Source organism: Talpa occidentalis, unplaced genomic scaffold (assembly GCF_014898055.3).
Source record: "Talpa occidentalis isolate TD23 unplaced genomic scaffold, MPIMG_talOcc4v2.1 talOcc4.17, whole genome shotgun sequence".
Taxonomy (NCBI): domain Eukaryota; kingdom Metazoa; phylum Chordata; class Mammalia; order Eulipotyphla; family Talpidae; genus Talpa; species Talpa occidentalis.
The window spans coordinates 7,755,520-7,783,244 of NW_023601754.1; the positions used below are offsets into that span (position 1 = coordinate 7,755,520).

At 51.5% G+C, this 27,725-nt stretch overlaps 2 protein-coding genes across 5 annotated transcripts in view; both read left to right on the forward strand.

Annotated features, from left to right (window-relative positions):
• Positions 1-3,992, forward strand: part of TANGO6 (transport and golgi organization 6 homolog) — a 157,059-nt gene extending 153,067 nt beyond the window's left edge. Inside the window, exon 18 of the mRNA XM_037515990.2 lies at positions 353-3,992. Coding sequence (XP_037371887.1) covers positions 353-529 — 177 coding nt within the window. The 3' untranslated portion in view covers positions 530-3,992. The remainder of the gene's footprint in view (positions 1-352) is intronic.
• Positions 1,007-27,196, forward strand: HAS3 (hyaluronan synthase 3). Of its 4 annotated transcripts, XM_037515985.2 has the most exons (7): positions 1,007-1,200; positions 15,390-15,486; positions 16,798-16,882; positions 18,990-19,293; positions 19,448-19,625; positions 22,939-23,040; positions 23,828-24,811. In XM_037515985.2, the coding sequence occupies exons 1-7, from the start codon at positions 1,007-1,009 to the stop codon at positions 24,749-24,751; spliced, it is 1,884 nt and encodes a 627-aa protein (XP_037371882.1). In that variant the 3' UTR covers positions 24,752-24,811. The 4 variants fall into 4 exon arrangements, with proteins under 4 accessions (XP_037371882.1, XP_037371881.1, XP_037371884.1 ...); XM_037515984.2 differs by lacking the exon at positions 16,798-16,882 and having other exon boundaries at positions 18,990-19,625; positions 23,828-27,196; XM_037515987.2 differs by lacking the exons at positions 15,390-15,486; positions 16,798-16,882 and having other exon boundaries at positions 1,168-1,200; positions 18,990-19,625; positions 23,828-27,196.
• The last annotated feature ends 529 nt before the right edge of the window (positions 27,197-27,725 follow it).

Below are 27,725 nucleotides of genomic sequence, written 5' to 3' on the forward strand. Positions count from 1 at the left end.
CTAGAAGCTACCGCATCTGACCAGTATTGCCTATCTGTGGTCCTGGGGTCCGGGCCATGCTATGGGACTGAAGGAAAGGACATGGGATCTATACTTGAGTCTGGGGTAAATGGGAAAAGCACCTCCAAAGACCAGTGACATGAGGTCAGGTGCTTAAGAAACCCAAAGGGAAGGCTTTTTCAGTACATCTGCCCTTCTCTCCATCTCCAACCCCACCAGGCCATACATTATCTTCTTAAGAGAGCTTGCGGGTCTCCTCACAGAACTCCTCAGACAAGAGAAGGCAGTCAGGTGGCGCTGAGAAATGTTGACAGAGTACACACATGTGGTCATGACTGTCTCTCTCCTGCAGGTGCTGAGGGATGTCCTCAAGGATCTCTACCACCTGCTGAAGCATGTGGTGCGTTTGGAGCCTGATGCCGTGGCCAAGCTCCATGCCCAGCTGGCCCTGGAAGAACTAGATGAGATCATGAGAAACTTCCTGTTCCCTCCACAGAAGCTTGAGAAAAAGATTGTGGTCCTGCCATAGACAGGACTCACAGGACCTACAGGAGGTGGAGCTGGACCAAGCAGCTAAAGCAGTGCCCATGCCTTCCAGCAGGTGGCCCCCCTAAGTCTTTGGTGCTGGCATTATGGCTGACCCTGGAGGTGGCTTCATCTCTGGCCTTTCATGTCATTAAGTTAACCTTCCTAAATCATCGCTTTAGCATCCTGCATCCAGCCCAAAGCATGTGCCGTTAAGGAAAAAAATGACATCTCATTAATTAATCTGCACGTTCTTCACGTCCTGCAGCCTTGAACGAAGGACGTTTACCTAGTAGAAGTATATTTTTAATACAACTGATGCAATATGATTAATTGTTCATTCTCTTGCAACTTGAGAAGAGATTGGCCACCCATATGTTACATAGCTTAATATTCTTTGGTGGTGAGATACTTCTTCCTGTGATTAATGACGAACAGCCAGAACTAGTCATCCTTGGCTGTTCAAGAGGCATTTCAGAGTATGAAGATGCAGTTGGCAGTAGGAATGGTAAGGAAATTGTTATCAAAACGTGCAGAGTGGAATAAAATTATCTTGGCTGGAACGAATCACAGGTCTGACCCTGGCGCCCTGAATTTGACATGGAAAGCTATGGCGTGGAAGAGGCTTAGATCTCCAGAAAAGAGAATCAAACTGGTAGAATCTTCGAGAAAAGGGTAAGCCCTATGTTCATCCTCCTGGGTCTTTTTCTTTTGCTCCTTCTGCATCTGTTTGCAGAGAGTTACCCTGTTTATTGGAAGAAAAGAGCCATAAGCATCTCAGATAGGAGTTTCTCTCTTGCACTCAGCCCTCTACTCATCTGGAAAGGTGGATGATTGCTCATGGGCTACTCCTACATTTGCTGCAAAGCATGCTGTAGGCCCATGGGCCATGCCTGGTTACAGAAGTCATTTCAGATGCAGCATGGTGGATCCCTCTTTGTTTACTTATATATTTATTTGCCACTGGATTTTGTTTGCAGTTGAAAGAAAACATCAAAAGGAGAAACTCACTGCCTGGGTCAGACCAGTCCACCTTGGTTGACAATACCTTGACCAGGCTGCCCCAGAGCTCCTTGGTCAGTCCTCAGCTTTGGGGGCTAAGTACAGAATTGATGAGAGAAGTGTATCTCCACTATGCAGGGTGACCAGGCCCAGGGGGACCAAAACATAGTTTCCTCAGTCTCTTCAGTAACTGAAGGATCTATACACAAGCCTGCCCATTTACCACTTAGCAAGACATTTCTCTCATCAGAATGCTGACACAGTTTTATTTTAGAATTTTGTGGTGGGCATCCCTTTAAAAGAGCCAGTGTACATACAGTTATGGCTCATAAGGTAGCCTAGGGAGCAAAGAATTAGAACAAAAGCAGATGTCTTTAAGGAATGTTTCCATTCAGCCAAGGTAGCTGAATTCCTCAAAGCAAGGATGTCTAGAAAATCAGGGTTGAGGCTTTCCAATCAGAGAAGAATATCCTTTGGACCAACTGGATATAAGTGAAATATTCTTGTTTCTTGACCTTTCTTTAAAAGACTCTGTACAACCCACTTCAGATAATCCGATTAAAATTATTGGATGATTGATTTAACTTACAATTCTATTTGCATTAAATGCATCCCTGTTTTCAGGGCAGATCTTAATTGATCATCTTGAGTAGATTAAGAAATTTTCCATCTAGAAACCTGACTTCCTATGGGGTGTCCCACGGAGCATCCTAGACCCTGTGTCTCCATTTATAAATTGCTTCTTAATTTGAATTATTTGGCAAGTAGCTAAAAGCATCTATTCTTTATTGATTTTGATGGATTTGGTTTCAGAGAGTGACTTTTTCTGACCTTGTTACCAAATTCAAGGGGAAGATACATTACTCTAACCCTCCCTAACATGAGCAAAATATTAGTTTCCAAATTCTCAAATAGTTATATACATACACACATACACACAGATGCACACACACACACTTTTATCTTGGGAAAGAGCATGAGAACTGAGTTTTGTTATTGCAATAATAAAAACACAAAACTTAAAACAAACCAATAGGGGGGGGGCACAAAACTGCAGGGGCAAATAGTAGGAGCAATAGTGACATTTCCCTTCATGGCCTGGAAGGGGTGTCTGGTCCCAGGTAGCAGCACCATACTCTTCCCCCTACTGTCCCTTCCTGTTTCCTCACTTCAGTTCTGCCTCTGACATTCCCCTGACCTGTTGCCTTCAGCCCCTTCCATTGCCTACAGCCTGTCCCCCAAACTTCCCTGGATGACAAATGTGGTCTTTCCCTTGCCCCCTAACCCCTTCTCTCCCTACTCTCCCTCCCTGGTTTCCTCCTCCACTTACCAGGCCCACAGTCAGCTCCCACAGCCAACTGGGCATAGTGTGTGGTAAGAGACATGCAGTAGCCCACAGCTGGCTGCCGCCGGTCCCCAGGCTTCCTGCCCAAGTGACAGCTGCTTGTTCAGGTTAGACTTCCAGGACATTCTAAGAGGTTCCCTGTTGGCTGTGTTGTTGTTCCTCATTGGCACAAACTTACCTCCTTCAAAATCCCCTGCTGTTTAATCAGCAATCTCTTAACTTGCACTTTGTTCCTTATTGTCTCTCCGCACACATATTTTCCATATTCCCTAGCATTCTCCTCTTCACCCCTCTTCTCCCTTCCTGTCCTTTCCTGTAGAAGGGCTGACATGCCAGGCCTTGGGGGGCAGGGAAATAAATCACAGCAGACAACGGTGACAGCAATTTATTGAGCAGCTGCTATGTGCCAGATGCTATAGCAGGCCCCAAGAACACAGCAATAAGCAAAACAGGCAAACCCCTTGCATTGTAGTGGAGGGAAAATACCAGATGTTAGGAGTGTCAAATGGTGATAGATGCTACCGAGAAAAATAAAGCTGGGAAGGGGGCCCAGGTGCATATGGGTGGGAGCTGTCTGTTTAGACATGTTGTCTAAAGAAGGCCGCACTAGAAGTTGAGGAGAGCCCGTCTTTATTAGGGAGGGGACGGCAGCCTGTCAGGTCTGAGGAAAGCTGGGCGGCCAATGGGGAAGGACAGAGTGAGTGAAGACGAAGCAAAGAGGAGGAGGCAGGGAGGTGTTGTAGGTGGGGCAAGGGACCCCTGTGGGCCTTGTGGACCATTCTGCGCAAGAGGGAAGCCACAGACCTATTTCCACCGGAAGCTGCTTCAGCTTGTCATTGGAAAGTGCTTGGAGGCCCCAGTGAGATGTGCTGTGAAATAGGAAATAACGTTTCAGTAAAAGGAGTTTCAGATCCAGCTGCAGTTTTGGCCTATCAGAATGAAGCTGTGAGCCCCAGTCCTTTCGCCACCGTCTTCTCTGTAGCGGCCGCGTCTCCTCAGTGGCCTCAGAAAAGAGAGGAAAGCAAATGTGTTGATCTGCCCTCAGTCCACCCCCTGCTCCATCCCTTTGTCTGTGAGAGGCTGAGCAAAGGAGTGTGGCCTGCCGCCTGCCTGTGACTCTTGCCAGCAGTTTGCTTCATTGCAGGGTGGCTAAGCCATCTGAAAGTTGGGGGATGACGTCCCTGACCTGTACAGAGCCGACCGGCTGCTGCAGTCTTTCTGCACAGAAACCCAGATCTCAGCTGGCAAGGGAGAGGGTCAGAAACAATGGAGGTGAGTTCCAGGGTAGCTGGTGAGAGGTGGTGTCATTCTTCCTAATCTCAGGGGTCTCCTTCCCTGCCCCCTGGACAGCAGCAAATGTGACCGCTGCGGGCCTGGCTGTGTCCTCCAGCCATTGCTGCAGTCCCAGACACTGCAGTCACATGCAGCAGCTCGCTGCGGTGCCAGCGCTCCTGACTTCATGCACTTCTCTGCTGGGATCCGAGTCCGCTTGGGGGCTGGGCAGCTGCCTTAGAATACCTGCAGCTGCACCCCTCCCTGCTGCGGGGCTCAGGGCTGTGCCAGTGAGGAGGAAAGGCAAGATCCTCATCTTCAGTCCTGGCGGGGGCTGCACCCAATTATTTGAAGGGTCCTCCTCTGTTGTCCGCCCCACAATTCTTCATGCTGATTCAGTAGCTCTTTGGTATTCCTCCCTCCCTTGAAGGGCCTCCTCTCCCGCCCTGGTTTCCCCGTGAGGCTGAGGCTAGTAAGATCAGTTTCTTACTATGGAGAGTTGTTTTTCATCCATCAGCTTACCTAATTCTCACAATATCAGGAAATGGGGAGGGAAGCTATTGTTCCCCCTTTGGTGGGATTCGTCCCTGTTTCCTGAGTCCCAACCAAATTGAGGGGCTCATTTATAGACATGAACCTTGGCATGCAAGTCCCCTAAAGTAGTGGTGTGATCTCCCCCGACCCATGCTGAGGGGTACCCATCAAAACCCCGCACTGACATCTGCCCTTTCTGAGAGTGCAGAGGCCTGGCAACACCCTTGGGTGTGGGTGTGTTCTGATGACAAAGAAAGAAAAATCCCCACAGCTCACCTCCACTCCTACCCCAGGATTTACTGCTGACAGACTTGTGTAGGTCCTTTGGTTGGTTCTTTTCTTTCACTCTTTTCCCAGAAAAGTACCAACATGCATTACAACTTTCAAAAACAAAAATGGGATAATTACCATAAATAGCATCCCATAGGTATTTTTTTTCCTGAGTCATCTACCTTGGAGACACTCTCCACCAGCACCGACAGGCCCCTCTCCTTCGCAGGGTTGTGTGGGTGAGCTGCAATTGGGTGAAGCATTTCTCTCTTGATGGCCAACTGAGTTGCTGCTAATTTCCAAGGTCTTTTCAGTTCAGATTTTTAAATAAAATTCTGCATACTGCAGTGTCTGTAGGACAAGTCCTACAAGTTGCAACGCTGGATCAAAAAGCTTTGAACATTTTTTTTCTTTTCTTTTTTTTAATATTTTTTTTTAAAAAGATTTATTTATTTATGCATACAAGAGCTGGGGTACAGGCCAGAGGTGTGGGGGGTGGGAAGATTCACCAGAGACAGAGTGGGGAACAGAACAGGCAGATCGACTGAAATGCACTGCTGAGGGGAGCAGCAGGTAGAGTCAGGAGAGGTCTGCTGCGCCATGTAGGTTGCTCGCTGGCCGGCCAGGGGATCGAATTCATGCTACAGTGGCTGCAGATAGGTTCATAGGTTGTGTCTTAACCCCTTGCGCCACCAGGGAGGCCCTGAACGTTTTTGTTTTTGTTTTCTATGTTAATACCCAAAAGGTTGTCATGCTGTGCATTCCCCCATCTGGGCTGATGCTGTGGTCATTTCTGTGACAGGTCCAGTGTCCACATCACAATGTTGACTAGTCTCTAACTAAGCCTGGGGACCCTACAGGCACTGGAGTTTTCTGCTCACCAGACTACCCATAGGGGCACAATAATACATCTTGCAAGTATGCTCACCAGCAACTATATCCCAGCTACCATCTACATTAACTCGTAGTTAATGACTTACAAGTACTAGTTAGTAGCTTACTAGTACACATCCTGTAGCTGGCCCCTGCAGGTCTATTAGTAAGCTCTGAGATTCTGTCCCCAGTGTCAGTGAGTGCCTTCCCATGGGGTTTGGAGTATCCTCAAGATAATGCCATGATCCCCAAACCAGACTCAGGACACAAGATCTGACGGCCCCTCAAAGTATGAGGTTCACCCCATAAACTTGGGATGAATGATTGCTGTGGCTCTGTATCACCAAACATAATAATCAGTTAACACGGTAAAGACCTTATTATGCTCTGCTATGCACTTGACATATCAATCCACTCAATCCTCATACTGGACCTGTGAGGTACGTGTTATTATTATCCCCATTTTACAGATGGGAAAACTGAGGCACACAAGAGGCTAATTACTTGCCCCAGATTACTAGCCAGTGAGAAGTAGCCCAACCAGTATTTGGACCCAGGCAGTCTGGCTCCAAACACTGGACTTTTATAGCCACTGTGCTTTGCTGCTTCCCAGTTGCTACTGTATTTCCAAATAGTTTTTAAAAGAGAGAGAGAACTATTAACGTCAGTGTGATCAAAACAGTGGTTCCCTGCTTATTCAAATGCATAGCCTATGTCAAATTAAACTTCAGCCCCGATTCCCCTCAAATGGTGTCCTTGTATATCAAAACCCAGCCTATAATCCCAGGTCTTGTTTGACCTCTTGTGTTTGACCTTGTGGCTTGTCCAGCAGCTGCAGGTGAGACTCCCTAAAGTTCCCCGGCCCTCCTGCGCCTGTACTCTTGACAGCTTGTGTAAGTTGCTAGTGGGAAACCTTGTTCTTCTCCATGGGAGAGGCCAAGGTAAGGGGACCCTGAGGCTTCAGAGGAGGCAGAGGGGGCTGTGCAACTTAAAATATGTAGCAAGTCTTCGCGAACTCCAGCCAGAGCCCAGAAATGTCACCTTTGAGGATTTGTTGCTGTTTGGTTTGGTTCTTTACCCTCCTGTCTCCTGAAAGCAGGGGTTCAGTTCTCAAATTTCATTTTCACAGTGGTAACAGTGGATCATTTTAAGCTTCTATTCCTTGTATGTATATTTCTTACATGCATGCCTTTTTTTTTTTTTTTTAAGATTTATTTATTTATACAAGCACTGGGTACAGTCAGAAATGCGGGAGGGTGAGAGAATTCACCAGAGCCAGAGCGGAGAGCAGAACAGGCAGAGTGACCAAGTACACTGCTGAGGGGAGCAGTGGGCAGCAGGAGAGGTCTGCACCCCATGTGGGACCCTCACCCGGCGGCCGGGATCAAACCAGCACTGCAGAGGGTGGGCAGTTTCGCAACCCAGAGCTCAACCGCTGTGCCACCGGGGAGGCCCCATGCATGCCTTTTTTTAAAAAAAGATTTATTTTATTTATTTATGTATAGAGGAACTGGGGTTTCGGCCAGAGGTACGGGGGTGGGGGTGGAAGTGAGAGGATTCACCAGAGACAGAGTGGGGAACAGAACAGGCGGATCTACTGAAACACACTGCTGAGGGGAGCAGTGGGTGAGGCAGGAGAGATCTGCTGTGCCATGTGGGTCACCTCCCTGGACTGGGATTGAACTCAGGGTAATGACTGCAGCGGTGAGAGCCTGAGACTTAACCCCTAGGCCACCAGGGAGGACCCTCCCCACTTGCACGTATGCCTTAATAGCTTGTCCTTACCACTCCTTGAGAGGACAGAGAGGAACTAATGGCTCTGTTTTTTAGCAGGCAACATAAGGTCCAGAGAGGTAAGTTCTTGCAGATGGGAAGAGGAGGAGAGGGGAGACAGCAGTGCCTGGAGCAGAGAAACTTGCCCCTCATTCACCAGTTCTCAGCATGAGGCAGGTAGCCGGCCCCACCAACTTCTCAGAGATGCTAATGGTGGAAGGCAAGAGTTGCTGCTCCAGGGCCTGTGGCTTCCAAGCCGCCTGAGCACCCGCTCTGCTGGGAAACTAGGAAAAGCTACTGGGCCTTTAAGTGCCTTATTAAATGATGTAAGATTTAATCTTCACTTTCTGCCTTCAGAGTAGAGGCCGCTCAGAGCAGTGCCTGGGTGGGGCCTTTCTGATGTTCAGCCCTTGTCAGCACCTCACATGCATAGGTAGCGTGGCGCTGGGGAGAAGAACAAAGTCGCCTGCTCTGCTCTTCCGGAGTCTCTAGAAATGGAACCAGCCCCCTCCTGCCCGCCTCCCCCGACTCACACACACAACACACATCTTTATTAGACCACACACCACTTTCAAAACTTCAAACCTATGGTGACTGTATTAATCCTAGGGAAGGGCCAGCCTGAAAATAGGCTGGGCTGATGCCTCAAAGAGTTGGGGGTGGGGTGAGTCCCTCTCACTCCCCAAGGCAACTGTCAGGATCAGTGTTATTCAGAGACTGCAAAGAAAAAGGCTCCAGCGTAGGCCATGTGGAGCCATTTCTCTGTGGCTGGGGTCAAGGCCAGGTGAGAGAGAGAGTTACAGACCCACTCTCCTCACCCATGTGGGTAGGAAAAGCCTCTGAAGTGCAGAAGTTCTGTCATTTAGAAAATGAAAGCCAATCCAAGTCATTTTTTGGCAGCTCTGTCCTCCCACTGAAAAATGAGGGCTGGCTGGTTTTCCCCCCTCCTCTTGCAAAAAGCAGACAGCACCTTTGCCAAGGAAGATCATATCCAGTTCCAGGTAGACTGTGGCGATCTGGGGACCCACGGGCCCATCTGGTCCTGTCTTCTATGTTTCTCTTTGGCTCTCCCTGCTCAATTCCAGTTCAAATTAGCATCTTTTCCCTTCCTCTTCTAACCCGATAGCTTGTTGGTTCATTGTCAAGTTTTTTATTTATTTTTTGAAAGATTTATTTATTTACACATGCACTGGGTACAGTCAGAAGCACGGGAGGGTGAGAGAATTCACCAGAGCCAGAGCGGGGAGCAGAGCAGGCAAACCGATGAAGTGCACTGCTGAGGGGGAGCAGCGGGTGGCAGGGGAGATCTGCGCGCCATGTGGGACCCTCCTCCGGTGGCCGGGGAGCAGCCAGGGATCGAACTGGCGCTGCAGAGGCTGCGGGCAGCTTCGCAACCCAGCGCTCAAGCGCTGCGCCACCGGGGAGGCCCGTTTTGTCAAGTTTTTTAGGTCAGTTAATTCAGCAGGCGTGGCAGGCGGTGTGATAAGGACGGTGGATGCTGCTGGCAGACTCAGGAGCCGCCGCCTGGCTGACTGCCGTCCTCCTGGTGCCAGAAACACACCTGCAGAGCTCAGCTGAGGAGAATCCTGGGGAAGTGGTCTCAACCCTGTATGCATAGTAGAAGCGGCTACTGATATCTTAAATTTTTTTTTTTTTTTTTTTTGCCAAGCCTGTGGCTCATCCCAGGTGATTCTGACTAAATTGATCTGGGACATGGTCCAGGCATTAGTGTTTTTTTAAAAGCTCCCCAGGTTTTAAAAGTCCATGATGAGCAGCCAGAGGAACCCTCTCTTCCGGTTCTTCTCTAATTGTTTTTCCGGAGGATTCTGTTGGGACCTCCTCTGAGACAGTAACTAATGAAGTCTTTAGTCAAGAAGAAGTATGGGGCCTCCCCCGTGGTGCAAGGGATCAAGATGCAACTTATGAAGCTGTCTGCAGCCTCTGCAGCACAAGTTCGATCCCCGGCCAGGGAGCCACCCACATAGCGCAGCAGACCTCTCCTGTCTCACCCGCTGCTCCCGTCAGCAGTGTATTTCAGTCAGTCTGCCTGTTCTGTTCCCCACTCTGTCTCTGGTGAATCCTCTCATCCGCCCACACCTCTGACCAGTACCCCAGTTCTTGTATGCATAAATAAATCTTTAAAAAAAAGAAGTGTCAACCTGAGTGTGGGGTTGATGTTGTTTGTGCCTTTGAAACAGGTTTACCTTAAATGCTTTGTTTCCCTTTTGATGATCTGGGGCCTGGGAATCACACTGGGCTCAGGTTCCCCAAAGGTCTGGGAACACCTGTGCTCGCGTATAACTAGCAGGTATGTGCGTCCATGAGTCCATTTTGTGTCCAGAGAGTCTGGTGCACATGTGGGCATGGACGGGCACGTGGGTACCTGCAGGGAGGGGGGTACATCACCCAGAGGAAAGGACCTCTTCCCAGGCTTCCCTCCTGCCCTGCTAGGAAAATCATTACTGGAAATGCCTTTTTTTTTTTTTCCAACAGAAAAAGCAACCTTTCAGGTACTCTGAGAGCCCCTATTTATATGTTCCTCCTTCCCTTACCCCATGATTCTAAATAGGGGGTGGGAGGCGGCTGCCATCAGCTGGGGTGTGCCAGGCAAGCCCTGTGCCCTGACTCAGAGCTGCGTTGCCAGGAAGAAGGAGACTCTTTAATTCACTGAAAGGTGTCAGGTGAGCTCGCACAGCTCCCTACACTCCCCCTACCCTGCTAAATTTTCTCAAAGGAACAGTGGGAGGGATTTAAATCAAGCAAATTACTCTAGTTTAGACTACCAGTAAGCCTATCTCCTGGCCCTCCAGCAAGCCTATACTGCTTGCTTTTGTATGCTGAGTTTGCCAAACCTTTTTCACACAAACTCATTCATGTTTGATAGCTGGGCCCAAGCTTAGAAGGAAATTCTGTGCACTCAGATTTCATCTAATTTAAAAATATCATTTTTTAACAAAATTATACTTCTTAATAGAGAATTTAGAGAATACGGAGAAAAAATCCAGTATTCCACCTCCGAGATAAACCTGATCTTAGTATCTGGGTGAACTTCTCTGCCTTTCAATTCATAGGCTTTAAAATAATAATGTGAATGTAGTTATTCCTACGTAGCAGTTCAGCTTGTTCCATTCAGATTCCAAGGAAAGTATCGCCAGGTCTGGTTTGGTAAGCAGTGAGCCAGGTCTGGTTTGGTAAGCAGTGAGCGTTTGTGAGGTGACCCCCTAACCCTGACCTTCAAATCAGCAGAAAAGAACCTGATCCCTTCTTAGTGGCTGGCTGCTTAGCCTCCAGCAGAGCGCAGCCCCTTAATTAGAAATGAAAACGATTCTCCATCCACTGAGACCGGAGTTAAAATCTAACTGTGGTACTGCAGGTTGGAAGAGGCCTTAGACCTGCTTCTTCAAACCTGGCACCGAGAAATGGCAGTGAGTGTAGAGGACTTGGCAGAGAGGGCAGAGTATGAAAGGATGACTTTGGTGGAAGCCACCTTGCTGTGGTCACCCATTAACTAGAACTACAGATTAAACAGCTTTGACTTGAGAAAGTCCCACTTAGTCCGCTGGGGTCACCACCTGGTACTCTTTGGAGACCATTTTGAATTCACCTTCCTTAGCTTCCAGAGTTTTTGATTGTGCTCGGTCTAGGGGAAATGGGTGGTTTTAAGCTGGAGGGTTGGGGGAGACTGGTTTGTTTGACTGCCAATCCCCGTCCTGCTCTGCTTCACCAGATGCCATCGAGGAGCTCTAAACGTGAGGTCAGAGGGTGAGGGGCTGCCTGCGGAGCTCGAATCTCCCACCCAGTCACTCATGGGAGAGCGGCAGAGCAGCATCTGCTCACTGGCAGCGATGTCCCTGCAGCATTACGCCCCAGTGGTGAGGAGAGAGTGAAAAGTGCTTGCTTGCTGGTGAAAGGTAGTTGAGCATTTCATAAGTTTGCATTGGCAAATGCGTTGAAAGGTGAATTCTTCCATTGTGGAACTGTCAGCTTCAGTTACCTCAAACACTCAGAAGCTTTGAAAATGACTCCTTCAGGGCCTCCCTGGTGGCGCAGCGGTTGAGCGCTGGGTTGCGAAGCTGCCTGCAGCCTCTGCAGCGCCGGTTCAATCCCTGGCCGCCGGTGAGGGTCCCACATGGCGCGCAGACCTCTCCTGCCGCCCGCTGCTCCCCTCAGCAGTGTACTTCGGTCCTTCTGCCTGCTCTGCTCCCCGCTCTGGCTCTGGTGAATTCTCTCACCCTCCCACGCCTCTGACTGTACCCAGTGCTTGTATTAATAAATAAATAATAAATAAATCTTAAAAAAAAAAAAAAAGAAAGAAAATGACTCCTTCAGCTCTCCAAATGTAAGAACTATGATTCTCTTCATTACTCTTCACCTCTAGTCTCATTTGTGCCCAGGATAGGGACCCACTGCCTGTTCTCACCTCCACTTCCTGAAGGCAGAACCCACAATTATCACAGCCCCTCTTCCGCCTCCTGTCGCAGTTTAACTGTCTCCCAATAGGTCTCCTCACTCCTGGCAACCAAATACCATGTGCTCAGTCCCAAATAATATGTGTCACCTATGTGTCACCTTGCTCAGATATTTTCACTCGTTTTCCACCACCTATCAGATAGGACCCAACTCCTTATTGGGTCATCCCAAGCCTTCCAGAATCTGTCCTCATAGCAGGGTTTATCAGGCACTCCTTCCAGTGCAGGCATAGTTGCAAATTCTGTAGTCTAAATTTCTTATTTCACCCATGCCTCTCTCTCAGCTGCCCATCCCACGACCTACTCTGGGTCTTAGGCTATTTCTCCCACCTAAGGGCTCCTCCCTTCCCACACCGACACCTCAGTTCTCCGTGAAATTGTCCAGCCCACACTGGCTCACAGGGATTTTTCCCCCTCAGCACATTCCCCCCCCCCTTTTTTTGTTTGTTTGGTTTTTTTTTTGTTTGTTTGTTTGTTTTTGGGGTTTTTTTGTGTGTGGACCCTCACCGGCAGCTGGGGAATGAACTGGTGCTGCAGAGGCTGCGCAGCCTCGCAGCCCAGCGCTCAACCGCTGCGCCACCAGGGGAGGCCCTGAAATCCTTGAATTCTTAGTTGGATTTTCTTATCAACATTTAATTATAAATTGCCTTGTACTATGACTTAATAGCTTAAGAATATTTGTCTTCAGAATAGATAGCGTTCTAGATAGCAGAGACAGCCTGAGAACTCCCGACGCCAAAGCCTTGTTCTCTGCCCAGAGCAGGTCTTCAGTGCTTGTTACCTGAATGTGGAAATGCTGCACAAATCTGCTGCTATGCCCCATAGGGGCTAACCGCCCCTGGAGCCCATGTAAAAGCCAATTCAGCAACATCTGAATTTATGCATTTAAGTGATTGACTATGGAATTAGACCTATTTCTAAATCCCAAGTGGTAAGCAGAGATAAACTTGAGCTTTATTGTATTAGCCCCTTAAAGACTACCCAACCTACCTCTCCCTGAAGAGAGGAATGCCAGTAGGACACCACAGACTGAATGTTAAATATGTGCAAAGCCCCCTTGGCGTAGACTGGACACAAAGGTAAAGCCTCTCTTAGCTGCCTGATAACACTAGGTCTCTGCACTGCTGATCAAAAAAAGAGAATGTGCCCCCAAGGGAGGCCTATCCCCAAGGGAGGCCATTTAGCAAGTCAAACCAATTGGTCTGGGCAGAGTGTTTACTGTTCTGGTGTTTTATCTGGACCTGCTGTGCACTGAAGAGGATTTAGTTAACTAGTTAGGTGGTGCTGAACCAGCCCACCACCTGTAAGCCTCCCAGGAGACAGCCAAGTACAGTGAGAAAGAAGCCCAAGGGCCAAATTGGAGTCTTAGGTACCAACTAACTAGCCATGAGATGATCTGGAACAGCTCCAGGGAAAGGCACCAGAAAAGTCATGTTACTGTTGTGCTGAGGGGGTCGAGATCTTTCCAAACAGGTTGCTCCATTCCTTATACCTCAGAGCAGGTCATTTACCAGCAGCCAGTGAGCTGGATCTGACTGAGACTCATTTGGTCTGGCCTGAGGAATCGTGGTCACTTTCCCCCCCCCACAAACAATATTGAAATTATTTATCAACAATTTAAATTAGGAGATTTTACATAAAAAGCCAGAGACCTGGCTTCTCTTGACAACTGAACACCTGGCCACACTGGCTTCAACCAGAGATGGGCATCCTTTTGCCGGCTTCTACCTGCCTACCCCTGCAGAGGACTACTTCCCCTCTTACAGGGAGATGATCCTGAAAATTGGCATATTCGCTCCCCACCATGCTGATGGGCTCATTTTTGTCCCTGTCTGGACTTCCCAATCCCCTCTCATTCCCTTGATCTAAAATGCTGCAAATTGCAAATGTGAGTGTAAGGTTGGATCAGAGAGCACCCCAGTTCCTGGCAAGTCCAGGCTTTGTGATGAGGAAAAGATGGCCCAGGATCTGGGAATCCATAGTATTTTGGAGACAAGGCATTTCATCTCTACTAACATATGACTTTCTTACCAAGCAGTGCTCTGCAGGGGTCAGGAGGCAGAATCCTGCAAGTTGGATGCCCATCTGGTGGAAGTCAGCAGTGCTAACTTACTAGGCACTGCTCTAAGTCAGTTTCTTCAGTTCCTGTAACCGTAAGGTAAAGAGGATATCAATTCCCATTTCTGGGATGAAGACTCTGAAGTTAGTGCCACACTGCAGGTGGCAGAACTGGCTGACTTCAACCAGAGCCCTCCTCTCAACGAAGGACTTCTCTCTTTTATCATTAGCTCTTATTTCAAAACGCATCTCCATCGTGGATTCAATAGCTAGTGTCAAGCTCAAAATGTTAAAACCATGTAGCAGTATACTGGTGATTTTTCTCAAGCAAAAATGAAAAATGATAAGATTGGAGATGGGTGGAGTAGATGTGTCAGGGCCCTTTGGAGGAGTGAGGTCTGTAGCCCAGAGTGGGTGAGGTTGAGTTCCTGAGTCCCTAAGACTTGAAAACATCAGTGTGTAGATTGCAATTCAGGTTCCTATTCATGTGTTGCAATTTGAGAAGACTTTTTAAAAAAGATTTATTTATTTATGCATACAAGAGCTGGGGTACAGGCCAGAGATGCCGGGGGCGGGAAGGGGTGGTGGTGAGAGGATTCACCAGAGACAGAGTGGGGAACAGAGCAGGCAGACTGACTGAAATCCACTGCTGAGGGGAGCAGCAGGCGAGGCAGGAGAGGTCTGCTGTGCCATGTGGGTACCTCCGGGCTGGGGATCGAACTCGTGCTGCAGAGGCTGCGGGTTGCTTCATAGTGCTGTGCTTAACTTGCGCCACCAGGGAGGCCCACAATTTGAGAAGACTTGATGGAAACTGTCTCAGGTGTGTTTGGAGGGCATGTGAATTCACTTTTCACTGGCATTAATTATAATTTCTGAGGTTTCCCGAGATTTAGAAACTCTGTGTGTTCAGGTGGGTCTGTGCTCTCCCTAACAACTCCCTACCACTCCCTCACCCCACCTCACCCAAGTCTGGGCTTTCAGGGATCTGGAAACCACTGGTGATAAGGTCAGATGGGAATTTTGGAGGTCAAGGATGTCGGAAATACAGGTGTAGAAAAGGGGAGGAGGAATTGGTTTTGGCTTTAGGACCGGAGACTTCCAAGATTCCTATAAACCTATTTGCAGCTTTTCCAAGCAGCCTGAAAGTCATCAGCGCCCCACTGCGGCATTCAGAGCTAAGCCTGTCACAATTGTTAACACCTTCTTTGACCAGTCTTTTTATATTTGACAATTACTCTCTTCTGCGCCTGTTTCTTGCCGGCTGGAAGGTTCTGCTTGGTCTTAGGGAGCGCCCCGTACAGCGAACAGCCCCTTCGTGTGCACAAGTCGGAGGACGACTGCTCTCGGCCCGCCCCGCTTTGTAGGGTGAGTAAGTTTCGAGGCTTAGAAAGCGTGGCGCAGGGGAGGCCAAGTGGACACTAGCATTTAGGAACTCTTTGCTGGTAAAACAAAGTTTGACTTCGCTTCAGCTTCCAGAGGAGCACAACGACCCCCGCCCCGGGGCAAGCGCCCAGGAGCTCAGCCTCCGGCCCTGTTCGGGGATCGGGGTTCCGAGGCCAGATGCTGCGCGTGTCGGCGGGCCGGGGGGGGCGGCGCCCCGCGGGGTGCCGGCCGCGTGGAGTCCCCTGCGCCCGCGCCGGGAAGGGGTGCTCTTTGGGCGCCCCCCCAACTCCCGCTCTGCCCAACTTTGCCGGCCCCAGGGCCGGAGGCGCGCCCCACCCGGCGTGCAGGCGCTCGGTACTTAAAGGCGGCCCCGGGCCGGCGCCCGTCATTCTGCGCGGCGGCCTGGGAGCTCCGGAGCGCGGCGCGGCGAGGCGCGGGAGGAGGGGCATGGAGCCGCCGCGGGCCTGCTGAGCACCGGAGCGCGGGCGGCCGGCGGCACGGTGAGCGCGGGCCCGGCCCGCCGGCTGCCTCGGAAGCCCGGGCCGCAAGGGGGTGCGCGGGGGACCCGTGCACCCCGGCTTCCAGGGAGCCTCCCCGACCCTCGCCGGCTCCCCGCCGCCGTGCGCGCGCCGGGAGGCGGGCTGCGGCATCGCCAGCCTTCCCTCGCGGCCGCGGCGCCCCCCCGGACTGACCCCTCCTTTCTTTCTTCCTCCATCCTCCAGCCTCTCCTCCCTTCCTCCCTCGCGGCTCCGGTTTTGTGAATGGATCAGGGCGAGCCTGTGGGACTCCGGGCTGCTCGGAGGCTTTCCCTCCCCCACCCCGCCCCGGGGGTTCGCACCTGCCCGGCACAAAGATCCCCGGCTCCCCGGGGCCCGCGGGGCAGCCGGCCACGGCCGCAGGTATCCTGGGCGCTGCGCCCCCCTTCCCCCGCCGGCTCAGAAGGGCCCCGAAGGTGGCGGGGCGCAAGGGAAGGAGCCCCCGCCTGACGCACAAGTTTCCATCCCGCCGCTTGTGGGCCGCGGAATGGGGTGCAACACCTGTCAGCTAGAAAGGCTTCGGACCGGGCAGCCCTGCAGAGTTTCGGGGATAGATTTGGCGGATTGCGACCTTGGCTGGGGTTCTCGCCTGCGGCGGTGGTGGTGGTGGTGGGGTGTCTTAGGAGCGTCCCCAGTCGTGCCCTGGATCCCGGATGCATATCGGGGGGTGGGTTCCTCCTGAGCCTCACGGGCGAGGGGAAAGGGGGGGGTCTAGGTGCCCCCTGCCGCCTTGGGGTGACACGTCCCCTCTCCGCAGGGGCAACTCAGCCAGAGCTCGCACCAAGGCCTGATCGCACGTGGGTGTCCTGCTGCAGGACCTTCGTGGGTCCTCCATGGGGAAGGTAGGGAGCGCTAGGATCCTGCCTCCAATTCCTGGGGGGCGTGGGGGGGCGGCAGGCGCCAGGGCGAAGGAGGGGGCCGGCGACACCGGGAAAGCCGCCTTTGTCTGCAGGCACACTTTGCCAAGGTAGCCGGGGGCCCCCCCCCCAGAAGATCAGCGGTGTCTGGTCCCCCTGAATCAGGTCTTCTGTCTCCCCCGCTGGGTCGCTGGGTCGTGGGAAACCGGCACGTGGGTGTGGCTGGCTCCGCCTTCCCCAGAAGGCGAGGCTCAGGCGGGGGGCGAGGAGCGTGAGCGCTTAACCCGGTGGGTGCCGCCCCCGGCGCTGCACCGCTGCAGGGCACCGGCACCCGGCAGGCTGCTGGGCTGGCCCTGGCGCTCTTTGCCCTTTGCCACGGCGCAGGGGCCAGAGGTGCCCGCGGCCCCTTCGGCCTGTAAGCTCTAGAGGTAAATAGGGGCGCTCTAGGGCAATGGATGCAGGGCCTGGTGGGGCCTTGGGCCGCAGGCGCCGGGGAGGAGGAGGGGACCGTGGGGGGGCAGGGAGTGCGCAGAGGACGCTCCCCAGGATAGCAGCGGGCAGAGCCGGGGCGGCGCGCTTCCCGCAGAGGCCGGGCTGCCAAAAGCACTTTCCGGAGCGAGCTGCTGGAATGCTGCCGGTGCCCCGAGTCCCAGGCTGATTTTAGGCAGTGACTGCGAGTTCCTCACCCTTCTCGTGTGAGAGGTGGCGGGGCGCAGGCATTGTTCCCGGGGGAGGTGTGTTGGGGTGGGGTGGGGCTGGAAGGTGGATGTCAGTGAGACCTCGAGTTGGAGCAAGCTTGAAAGTGAGACCTCATTGTCTGTAGAGGGTGAGTGGTGGTGGAGCCGGAGTCTCCAGACCAGGCAGGGGGCCAGGAGAGGAGTGGGGAGGCAACCTGGGCAGAATAGAGGGCCTTGGGGTCCCCTCTCAGTCTGCCCCCTCCCGCTCCCAGCCGGCCTTCCTCTGGGCTAGTCCTCCAGGACTGGAAGATGCTTTTCCATTTCCATTTTCAGGGAAATGCTTTACCTGAGAGCTAAGAAGTAAGAAACCATTAGAAGTCCTGGTTCAGGGGGTCCCGAGCCTCAGAGAACCTGGGCGCGGTCTGGCAGCCTGGAGGAGGTAGAGCTGTGTCGGGCATCCGTCTCCTGGTGCAGAGTCCCGGGCTCTTTCCAGCACAGCACGGCTGCTCCCAACAGGGCAGATGCCAGGGGTCCTGACTTAGTTGCAAATGAAACCTGGCAGCATTTGTAGGAGTGGTGGGGCGAGCGGGTGAGGAGATTCCACTGGGCACTAGGACCAAGTGCATGGGGCACCCCAGGCAGCCCCACCCCACCCCAGGCTGCTGCAGTGGCAGCTGCGGTTCCCTCAGGTGCCCGGAGTGCTGAGCCTCCAGCAGGGCGGGCTGTCCGCACCCAGCCCTCGTGTCCTTTCTTTCCCTCCTCTGCTTTCCCTTTCTCTCCTGCCTCGAGCACATGAGGAAAAGGGGAGAAAGCAGAGGCAGAAGGAAACTTTCTCTCACCGATTTTGTAGTTTGGAGAGAGGGAGGATGTTTCCTTTTTCCCTGGGCTCCTGCCGTTTCTTTTCCTCCCCCACTTTCTTGGCGATTCTCATGGGTGAACAGCCCCCGCCAGAGCGCAGTCTTCTGGGGGTCTGGGGACCGGCGCAGCTGCCACCTGGGCTCGCTGCCGTCGGGCCCCCAGGTGCTCCTGAAGCTGACCTTGGGGACAGGCAACTCGCTCTTCTGCTGCCCCCGAGATGGATGTCACCTGGTCCTCTCTGGCTTGGCAAACAATAAGTGCTCGAAATGCTTCACCTACTCTAGGTACCTCTTTGACTTTCAAAGACACACTGAGGCTAGTGCCGCAGTCCACATTTGACGGATGAATTAATAAAAGGCAGGACATAGTCACACAGACAGATAGTAAGAGGCAGAGCTGGGGTTTATCCCCGCACTCTGGCTTCTGAGTATACAAACAGTCTTAGTTATGCTCAGTAGGGGATGATGCTTTTTATTAGTGTTTTTAATCACGCCCCCACTTGCTCTGACTGGAGATGCCTCCCGTCTGATTCCACATCTCTTGTCTTGTCCCTCCAGATGCCGGTGCAGCTAGCCACAGCCCTACGTGTGGTGGGCACCAGCCTGTTTGCCCTGGTGGTACTGGGGGGCATCCTGGCAGCATATGTGACAGGCTACCAGTTCATCCACACCGAAAAGCACTACCTGTCCTTCGGCCTATACGGTGCCATCCTGGGGCTGCACCTGCTCATCCAGAGCCTGTTTGCCTTCCTGGAGCACCGGCGCATGCGGCGGGCAGGCCGACCTCTGAAGATGCCCTGCCCACCCCGGTGCTCAGTGGCACTCTGCATCGCTGCCTACCAGGAGGACCCAGACTACCTGCGTAAGTGCCTGCGCTCTGCCCAGCGCATTGCCTTCCCTGACCTCAAGGTGGTCATGGTGGTGGACGGCAATCGCCAGGAGGACACCTACATGCTGGACATCTTCCATGAGGTGCTAGGTGGCACTGAGCAAGCTGGTTTCTTTGTGTGGCGCAGTAACTTCCATGAGGCTGGTGAGGGCGAGACGGAAGCCAGCCTGCAGGAGGGCATGGACCACGTGCGCAACGTGGTGCGCACCAGCACATTTTCGTGCATCATGCAGAAGTGGGGAGGCAAGCGAGAGGTCATGTACACAGCTTTCAAGGCCCTTGGTGACTCGGTGGACTACATCCAGGTAAGTGTACCACCACCCCCCTCCCCCCCAGGAGTATGTACACACTGAATGTATCTGGCCAACGGGGCATGGGCCCCTCTAAAAAGTTTCAGTCTAGTCTATAGATCCCTTGTGTTGCCCCTTCTTCACATTGAAGAATGCAGGAGGGCTTGGTGGTTCTGAAGCAGCCTCCAAAAGACCTGGGATGGAATCCCGATTCTGTTGCTATCAGTTCTGTGACTTTGGTGTGGTCTCTGGACTGGTATTCCAAAAAGGACAACAGCAAACAGGTGTATGGTATTTCATTCATAGCAGGCATTCCAGTGGGCATTGCATACATATTATTTTGACCCTCATAATACTCCTAGGGAATAAGAACTATTATCTCTACTCATATCTGAAGTACAGAGAGGCTAAGTAACTTCCTTAATGTCACACAGCAGGAAGGTGCATAGCTAGGATTTGAGCTGAGTCTATTTTTTCCACCAAGTGATACTGCCTCACCATTGGCAACGTGGGGATGTGTCTCTTCATAAAGAAATGTGGTGAAGAACAAGCGAAATCATGCCCCAGAGCACTCATATATTGTTTCATTGTAGGCCAAAAAGTTCCACTCTTATGGTGTCAAATTAATGTCTGTAAGGTGGCGGAAGGACAGTCACAAATGTCAGTCATCCTCCAGCTTCATTTTGCAGCAGCCTTGGCTGGACCCCTGAGCAGACCCTGCCAGCTTCTAATCAAAGACACCAATGTGGAAATTTTATGAGGGTGACAAAGTTGACATTTTTTTTTAAAGATTTATTTATTTAATTAATTAGTATTATTTATTTATTTATTTATACAAGCACTGGGTACAGTCAGAAGCACGGGAGGGTGAGAGAATTCACCAGAGCAGGGGACAGAACAGGCAGAAAGACCGAAGTACACTACTGAGGGGAGCAGCGGGCGGCAGGAGAGGTCTGCGTGCCATATGGGACCCTCACCGGTGGCTGGGGATCGAACCAGTGCTGCATGCAGAGGCTGCGGACAGCTTTGCAACCCAGTGCTCAACCGCTGTGCCACCAGGGGAGGCCCCAACATCTTTTTTTTTAAAAAAAGATTTATGCATACAAGAATTGGGGTACAGGCCAGAGGGTGTGTGTGTGTGTGTGTGTGTGTGTGTGTGTGTGTATGTGTATAAGAGGATTCCCCAGAGAGAGTGGGGAACAGAACAGGCAGATTGACTGAAATACACTGCCGAGGGGAGCAGCGGGCAAGTCAGGAGAGGTCTGCAGCGCCATGTGGGTAGCTACCTGGCCGGGGATCAAACTCGTGCTGCAGAGGCTGTGGATAGCTTCGTAGGTTGCATCTTAACCCCTTGAGCCACCATGGAGGCCCTCAAAGTTGACATATCTTTAGTTTTCAAATAACAAAACCTAGAGAGAACTGAGGAGATGAAAGCTGACATGCTGCAGTTCCATGTAGAAACCGACACCCAGAACCCCGGATTTCAGGCCCAGCACCTGTTCCTCTGCCCCCTGCCAAGTTTTGCCATCACTTGGTGTGTGAGTGAACAGCAGCAGTTGTGGTCGCCCTCTTGTGTACCAACTCAGGCTTACCATAGCATATTGAGTCCTCTGGTGTTTTAATTCTCTGGACTACAGCCACCCAAAATTAGCTTGCCTCAGATTTTTTGGGGGCTTTTTTGAAAGTTGCATCCTCACATGAGAGCTGGAACATTTTTGTCTTCCTAGGCCCAAGGATCTCCTCAGCCTTGTAGGGAAGGGTGTGAGGCAGTTCTCGGTTCTGCAGCTTACCTAGGGTGAAGGGGCCTCTGAGCCTTTGAGCCCTGACACTTGGCTCAAGCCACAGTGACCTTTGTCACCTGTTCTCATGAAGCATAGGGTCCCTAAAACCTGCTCTACCATACAGCCTCCTTTCCTGGTCACTTCCTGTGTGTCCTGGTAGATGAGTAATAAGCTATGTAACCTAGCCAGCCTTTATTTTTCAGGCTCTGGGGTCACTGCTTGGAGTAAACCTGACTCCAGTTGATGAACGTGTGGTGGATTTCAGCCTGTGCTGCTGAGGCTGTGTCTTCCTCTCTGCAGGAGAGAGCCCTGCCCCAGCCAGAGGGGAGTCCAGGGGCCCCAGCTTAGCTTGTATTATTCCTCTAGAAAGACCTCCCTGGAGTGAAGGAAGTAGAGCAGCCTGAAGAATGGATTAGAATTAGGGGCTGAGACAGCAGTGTGGCCTGTGGCCTGAGGGCTCTCTGTGTATCTGGCCTGAGACTCCTTGGGCATGGGCCAGGATGTAAGGCCAGGTCAGGTGGGGAGTCGAGGGAGAGGGTAGAAGAAACCCAGCCTGTCTGCCTTCAGCCTTCTACTGCTGTTCGTGACCACCCTGTCTTCCGCGAAGATGAAGGTGGGTGTGGGTGGGGGGCAGCGTTCCCATGCGCTAAAGAGCTCTCACTCCACAACTTTAGTAAAAGGACTATAGGCTTTTGCAGACTAGGGTTTGGGCTCATCTGTGGACACTGTCCTTTGTTGTTAGGGAAACTAAGTCCCCTGACCAATGTTTATCTGGACTGTTTGTACCCTCTCAGTAATTTCCCCATAAAACAGACAAGGAGTCAGCTACCCAGATTCCACTAATGGACTACCTGTTAGAATCGGACCATGAGCCTCCAGGGAAGGAAGGGTGAGTGGGCAGGATTTGAGCCTGGGTCTGATTGGAGGCGGCTGCTGCCACCTTCTGTGCCCATCCAGGTGAGAGCAGTCCTTGGCCATCCAGTGCAAAGGGAACAGAGAACTGGCAGCCATGTTAGTGGGGGGCTGCTGACTGGACAGATAGAGCTTCACCCCCTTGGTTGTGCAGGTGGCCAGAGGCTGACATGGGGGCTGACATGACCCTGTTAATGGTTCTCTGGGAAAGACTAGAAGCCTCTGACAAGAGCCATTCCTTGACCTTCTGAGGAGTGTCTTCTGGCCTTGATGGAGCCACTGTGCCTGTTACCTGATTGTAATGGTTTTTCCTCTTTTCTTCCATGGATCCCAGAAAAACATTTTGAAACATTCTGTGAACCTGCCTCCACAGGGGCTGAAACTTACCCATTGCCAAGCCTTTACCCCTTTCCAGGCCTGCCACCAGCAGTCTCCTGTGTGTCTCTCAGCCTTTTGGCCATCAAGCTTGATATCTCAACTCTTCTTTTCCTGATTTTCCTTGTCTCACCCCTTCTATTTGGTCTGTGAGCTAGTGGTTGGAGGGGAATCATGTGAATGGGGTTACGTCCTGCCGGTCGGGAGGGGCTGGCATAGGCCTCAGACCCCAGTGGGCTGACAGTGGACTTCCTTTGCAGGTGTGCGACTCTGACACTGTGCTGGACCCAGCCTGCACCATCGAGATGCTTCGAGTTCTAGAGGAGGACCCCCAAGTGGGGGGCGTTGGAGGAGATGTCCAAGTAAGAAGTAACCAGGGATTTCTTGGGAGGGGGATAGTGTCTGGACTCTCTGCATCTTAATCCGATTGGATAACCTGGGAAATGGGCATCTTGGCCAAATAGTAGTATTGGGGAGCATTTTCACTGCTATCACAGGGTTCACTTGCAATCTATCCCAATTCCTATTCTTTTTTAATCTGAGGGGGCAATGATCACTTGCCAGGTATGGAGAGGGCCTATACTGCTAGGAGGGGCATAGTGTCCTGAGGCCGCCAATTCTGGAGGGTACTTCCTTTTTGGCCAGTGGTGTAGCATGCACCTCTAAAATTAGACCCTTGAGCGACCCTGGCTCTTAGGGAAGTTGTGCTGAGGAGCTCTGGGCAGCATCTTCTTCTAGAGGATTCTGTTGGCAATGTGCCATGTCTTCCCAGGGAGCTTTCCAAGCTGTGAGAAGGGTTGGGATGAGTGGCTGGGGTGTTGCGTTGCATCTTTCTAAAAGCCTTCTCTCTGCCACCACCCGGGCTGGTCCTGAGCTTGAAGGTGGCTTTGACTGCTAGAGCAACTTCAGCGGGACGGTCAGTGCAGCTGACGCAGCGGGGGAGGTGGGGCTGTTGCTTCAGAGAATCACCTGGTGCGGCTGGCTCCTCTGAACCTCAAGATTTCCAGCCCCAGCTAAGCTAGGAGTGACGGCCAAGAATTTGAGCAATGGGCTACAGAACAGAGTGGGGAGGCCTCCTGGTCTCTGGTGTCTGTCTTCCTGGGGCATGCCCTCAGGTGAGGCGGCCCAGCATCTCTGGTTCCCTTGCAGATCCTCAACAAGTATGATTCGTGGATCTCCTTCCTGAGCAGTGTTCGGTACTGGATGGCCTTCAACGTGGAGCGGGCCTGCCAGTCCTACTTTGGCTGTGTCCAGTGTATTAGTGGGCCCTTGGGCATGTACCGCAATAGTCTCCTCCAGCAGTTCCTGGAGGACTGGTACCATCAGAAGTTTCTAGGCAGCAAATGCAGTTTTGGGGATGACCGGCACCTCACCAACCGAGTCCTGAGCCTCGGCTACCGGACTAAGTATACAGCGCGCTCCAAGTGCCTCACAGAGACCCCCACCAAGTACCTCCGGTGGCTCAACCAGCAGACCCGCTGGAGCAAGTCTTACTTCCGGGAGTGGCTCTACAACTCTCTGTGGTTTCATAAGCACCACCTCTGGATGACCTACGAATCAGTGGTCACAGGCTTCTTCCCCTTCTTCCTCATCGCCACAGTTATACAACTCTTCTACCGTGGCCGCATCTGGAACATTCTTCTCTTCCTGCTGACGGTGCAGCTGGTGGGCATTATCAAAGCTACCTATGCCTGCTTCCTTCGGGGCAATGCAGAAATGATCTTCATGTCTCTTTACTCCCTTCTCTATATGTCCAGCCTCCTGCCAGCCAAGATCTTTGCCATCGCCACCATCAACAAGTCTGGCTGGGGCACCTCTGGCCGGAAAACCATCGTGGTAAACTTTATTGGCCTCATCCCTGTGTCCATCTGGGTGGCAGTCCTTCTGGGGGGACTGGCCTACACAGCTTATTGCCAGGATCTGTTCAGTGAGACGGAGCTAGTCTTCCTTGTCACTGGGGCCGTTCTGTATGGCTGCTACTGGGTGGCTCTCCTCACGTTGTATCTGGCCATCATTGCCCGGCGCTGTGGCAAGAAGCCAGAGCAGTATAGCTTAGCTTTTGCTGAGGTGTGACACAGCACCCAAACAGAGCGGGACGAGTGCAATGGGTAAGGGAGGGAAGGGGACTGGACTGAGAAGGGGAGGGAGGGAGGAGGGAGTGCTGTTTTAGTTTCTTAATGGTCCAAAGGACTAATCTGAAGTGCAAAGAATCCGTGAGTGTAGTGTGGCCTGGTGCAGTTGTGCTTGGAGGAAGCAACACCGATTCCAGCTCTGGGCGGCCAGGGTGGTAAAGACTTGTGTGTTTTCAGGCTGCCTCTGCACACACAGCGGCCTCTAGATGTCTCTTCTTCCCCAGGGCTCCAGAGGGAACTCAGAAGGGTGCTAAAAACCAAACATTAAGTTCCACTTTGTGGCAGCTTCTGACGGGCAAGTGAACAATGACAGACAGCCTGTGGGAAGGGGTTCTTTTAGCCCATCTGAACACAACCAGAGGTGGTGGGACAATTTCTGAGATCTGGGCCAGCTAGTAGTGTGCCCCCCTCCCCACCCCCCCCAGCTCCCCATGTAGTTATCAATGCAATAAGATTGTGCCTGAGATACAAGGCCCAGAAGCCCGGTCTTTGGGCATCCAAAAACAGGGTCCAAGAATGGTGCTTTATTATGTGATGTACCCCTCCCCTCATCTCAACACCCCAAGGACAAGCCAAACCAGCAGGGAGTTAGCACTGAACTGGTTTTAAGTGTATATATACATGTTAAAAAGGAAAGTTTGCCAGGAGGACAAAGATTGGTGCTACTCAAGCCCATGGGTCACATGGAGGCCTTGGGCTGATTGTGTTCCACCTAGAAGTTGCTCAGACAGCTAGCCTTAGCTTGTCGGCCTTTTCTGCTGGGGAGACATGTTTTGGCCATCTACTGGGAAGATGAAACCTCAATCTGTTCAGAAAAGAAGTGAGGTCTCAGGAATTTCAACCTGTGTAATCCCGAATTCCTCTCAAATTCAGCTCTGATCTCTAACAGCCTCCTCACTTAGCTTTCTTCAAGGTGATACAATCACCCTTCTACCCTCCTTACGCCTCCATGGGTAAATTTTTCAAAGTGGCAACTGAGCCAGAGCCTGAGCTGACAGGCACTACAGTAGGCAAGCCTGTCCTCAGCGAATGGGGAAAAAAACGACCAGGAGCCTCTCACCAAACTGACAAAAATCTTCAAACTCTTGGATGGGTTCCTCGGCCGCTGGGTAGCATGGTAACTTTCAGGCTATATCTTGACAATCATCTCCCCTGCACAGCTTTTCAGTGTTCCCCAACTGGTTATCTTTGAGACCATCTTTTTGCTTCAGTGACTTCTCCAGGGACTTCCTAGAGCCAAGTTTTAGGTGGTCACTACTGCATTTCCTTGCTTCTTTCCAGAAACCAAACTAGGAGATGGAATTGGTTCTTAAGTCCTAAGGTTCTTGCTTCTCAGGCCTCTTGAGGCTGTTTGATGTTACTCCTGCCCCGCTTGCCCTTTTTTTTTTTGCAGTGAGGGATGGTCATTTTCTACATTTTTGCAATCCATAGACTGGTCTCAGCTCTTGGATTTAAAACCTAGAGTCTTGACTAAAATTTTGACTTAGGGGATTGCTTCCTGCATGTTCTCTCTTCAGACCTCCATTCTCCAAAGCGTTGGGTAACCCAAGAACCAGCTCTTAGAGTAGTGGGGGGGGGGTCCCTAAAGATCACTGCGGGGGGAGGTGCAGCAGGTATGTAGGGTTTTGCTGTTCTCCCGCTGCGCGCTGGTTGCCCAGCCGGACCTAGGGCCGGTTAGCCCTAAAGGTCACTGCAGGGGGAGGTGCAGTGGAGGGGGTGGGCAGCAAGCCCCTAGAGCCCAGGTGCTTCCTACAAAGGAACAAAATGTACTCTGAGCCACAGACTGGCAAACCCTGGTGCTTTCCTTCATTACCCACGAACTCAAGCATTTTCCAGGGTCAGCCAGTACTTCTGCATCACAGACCTCGTTTCTGATAAGACTGCTCCGTTGGTCGGGCCTAATCCATGAAGGCTGGGAAGTGGCAGCAGGCTTTTGCCACAGGCAGTTGTCCCAGGCTCTTCTGTGTTTTTTGCTAGCCAAGAAGTAACTGTTTCGAGCACTACAATGGAGGAAATCCGGTCAGCCAACTGCAGAGTTCAGACTTCATTAAGGGCTTTTTCCCCTCAGCTTTTACTTGCAGGTTTATGTAGAATGGACTCCTGGATGGAGAACTCTTGGCTGTCCTACCATCAGCTCTGCCTTGCACTGTGGTCATCAACTTTCCTCAGATCAAAAGTAGGCAGGTATAAGTAGCGGGCTCACAACATTTGACCTCGACTGGTTTTTGTAAGTTATTTTGTACATTTTTCAGCAGTGAAACCAAACTGGGTCTTCAGCTTTATCCCCTTTTCTTACAAGGGAAGAGCCTTTATACGAGTGGACACATTTTGGTTGTTTCCTCATTGAGAATTTTAATCCTCTTTTGTATTATTTCTACAGTAATTTGTAAACATATTTATTTTTACTTTTTTTTTTTTTTTTTACTTTTCAGGTCAAAATTTTTTTATACTGCACTTATATGTCAAAATAAAGTTTCTCACATAATGTTGATCTCTGAGCTACTTCCTCCCTTGTGGTAATGAAAGCTAGCTCTTTATTCAAGTTTCAGGAGGCAAAGAGAAATAGTTTTGTCAAAGTACAATACTTCCAGTGGAATTTAGAAGTCATCACACTGCCTCTGGGCCTGGGCAGTACAGGAGCCCACCTTGGTAACTGCACACCCACGATGGCTTAGTTTCTATTGTAGAGGGTGGGGGGAGTCTTTGGTAAAATTACTGGCAGATGAGTTCTAGCTTAGGCTGAAAAATCAGAGCTTGCTTCCTCCAGTGAAAGCTTTTTATTTGGCTGAGAGCATGAACGGTGGCCATACAAACAATGAAAGGCATTGGGTAAATTTCCTTCCCTGTGGAACGGAACAGGTAACAAAATGGAGTGACACCGCAGCCCTCTCACCCCATTTATTAAAGAAACAGTA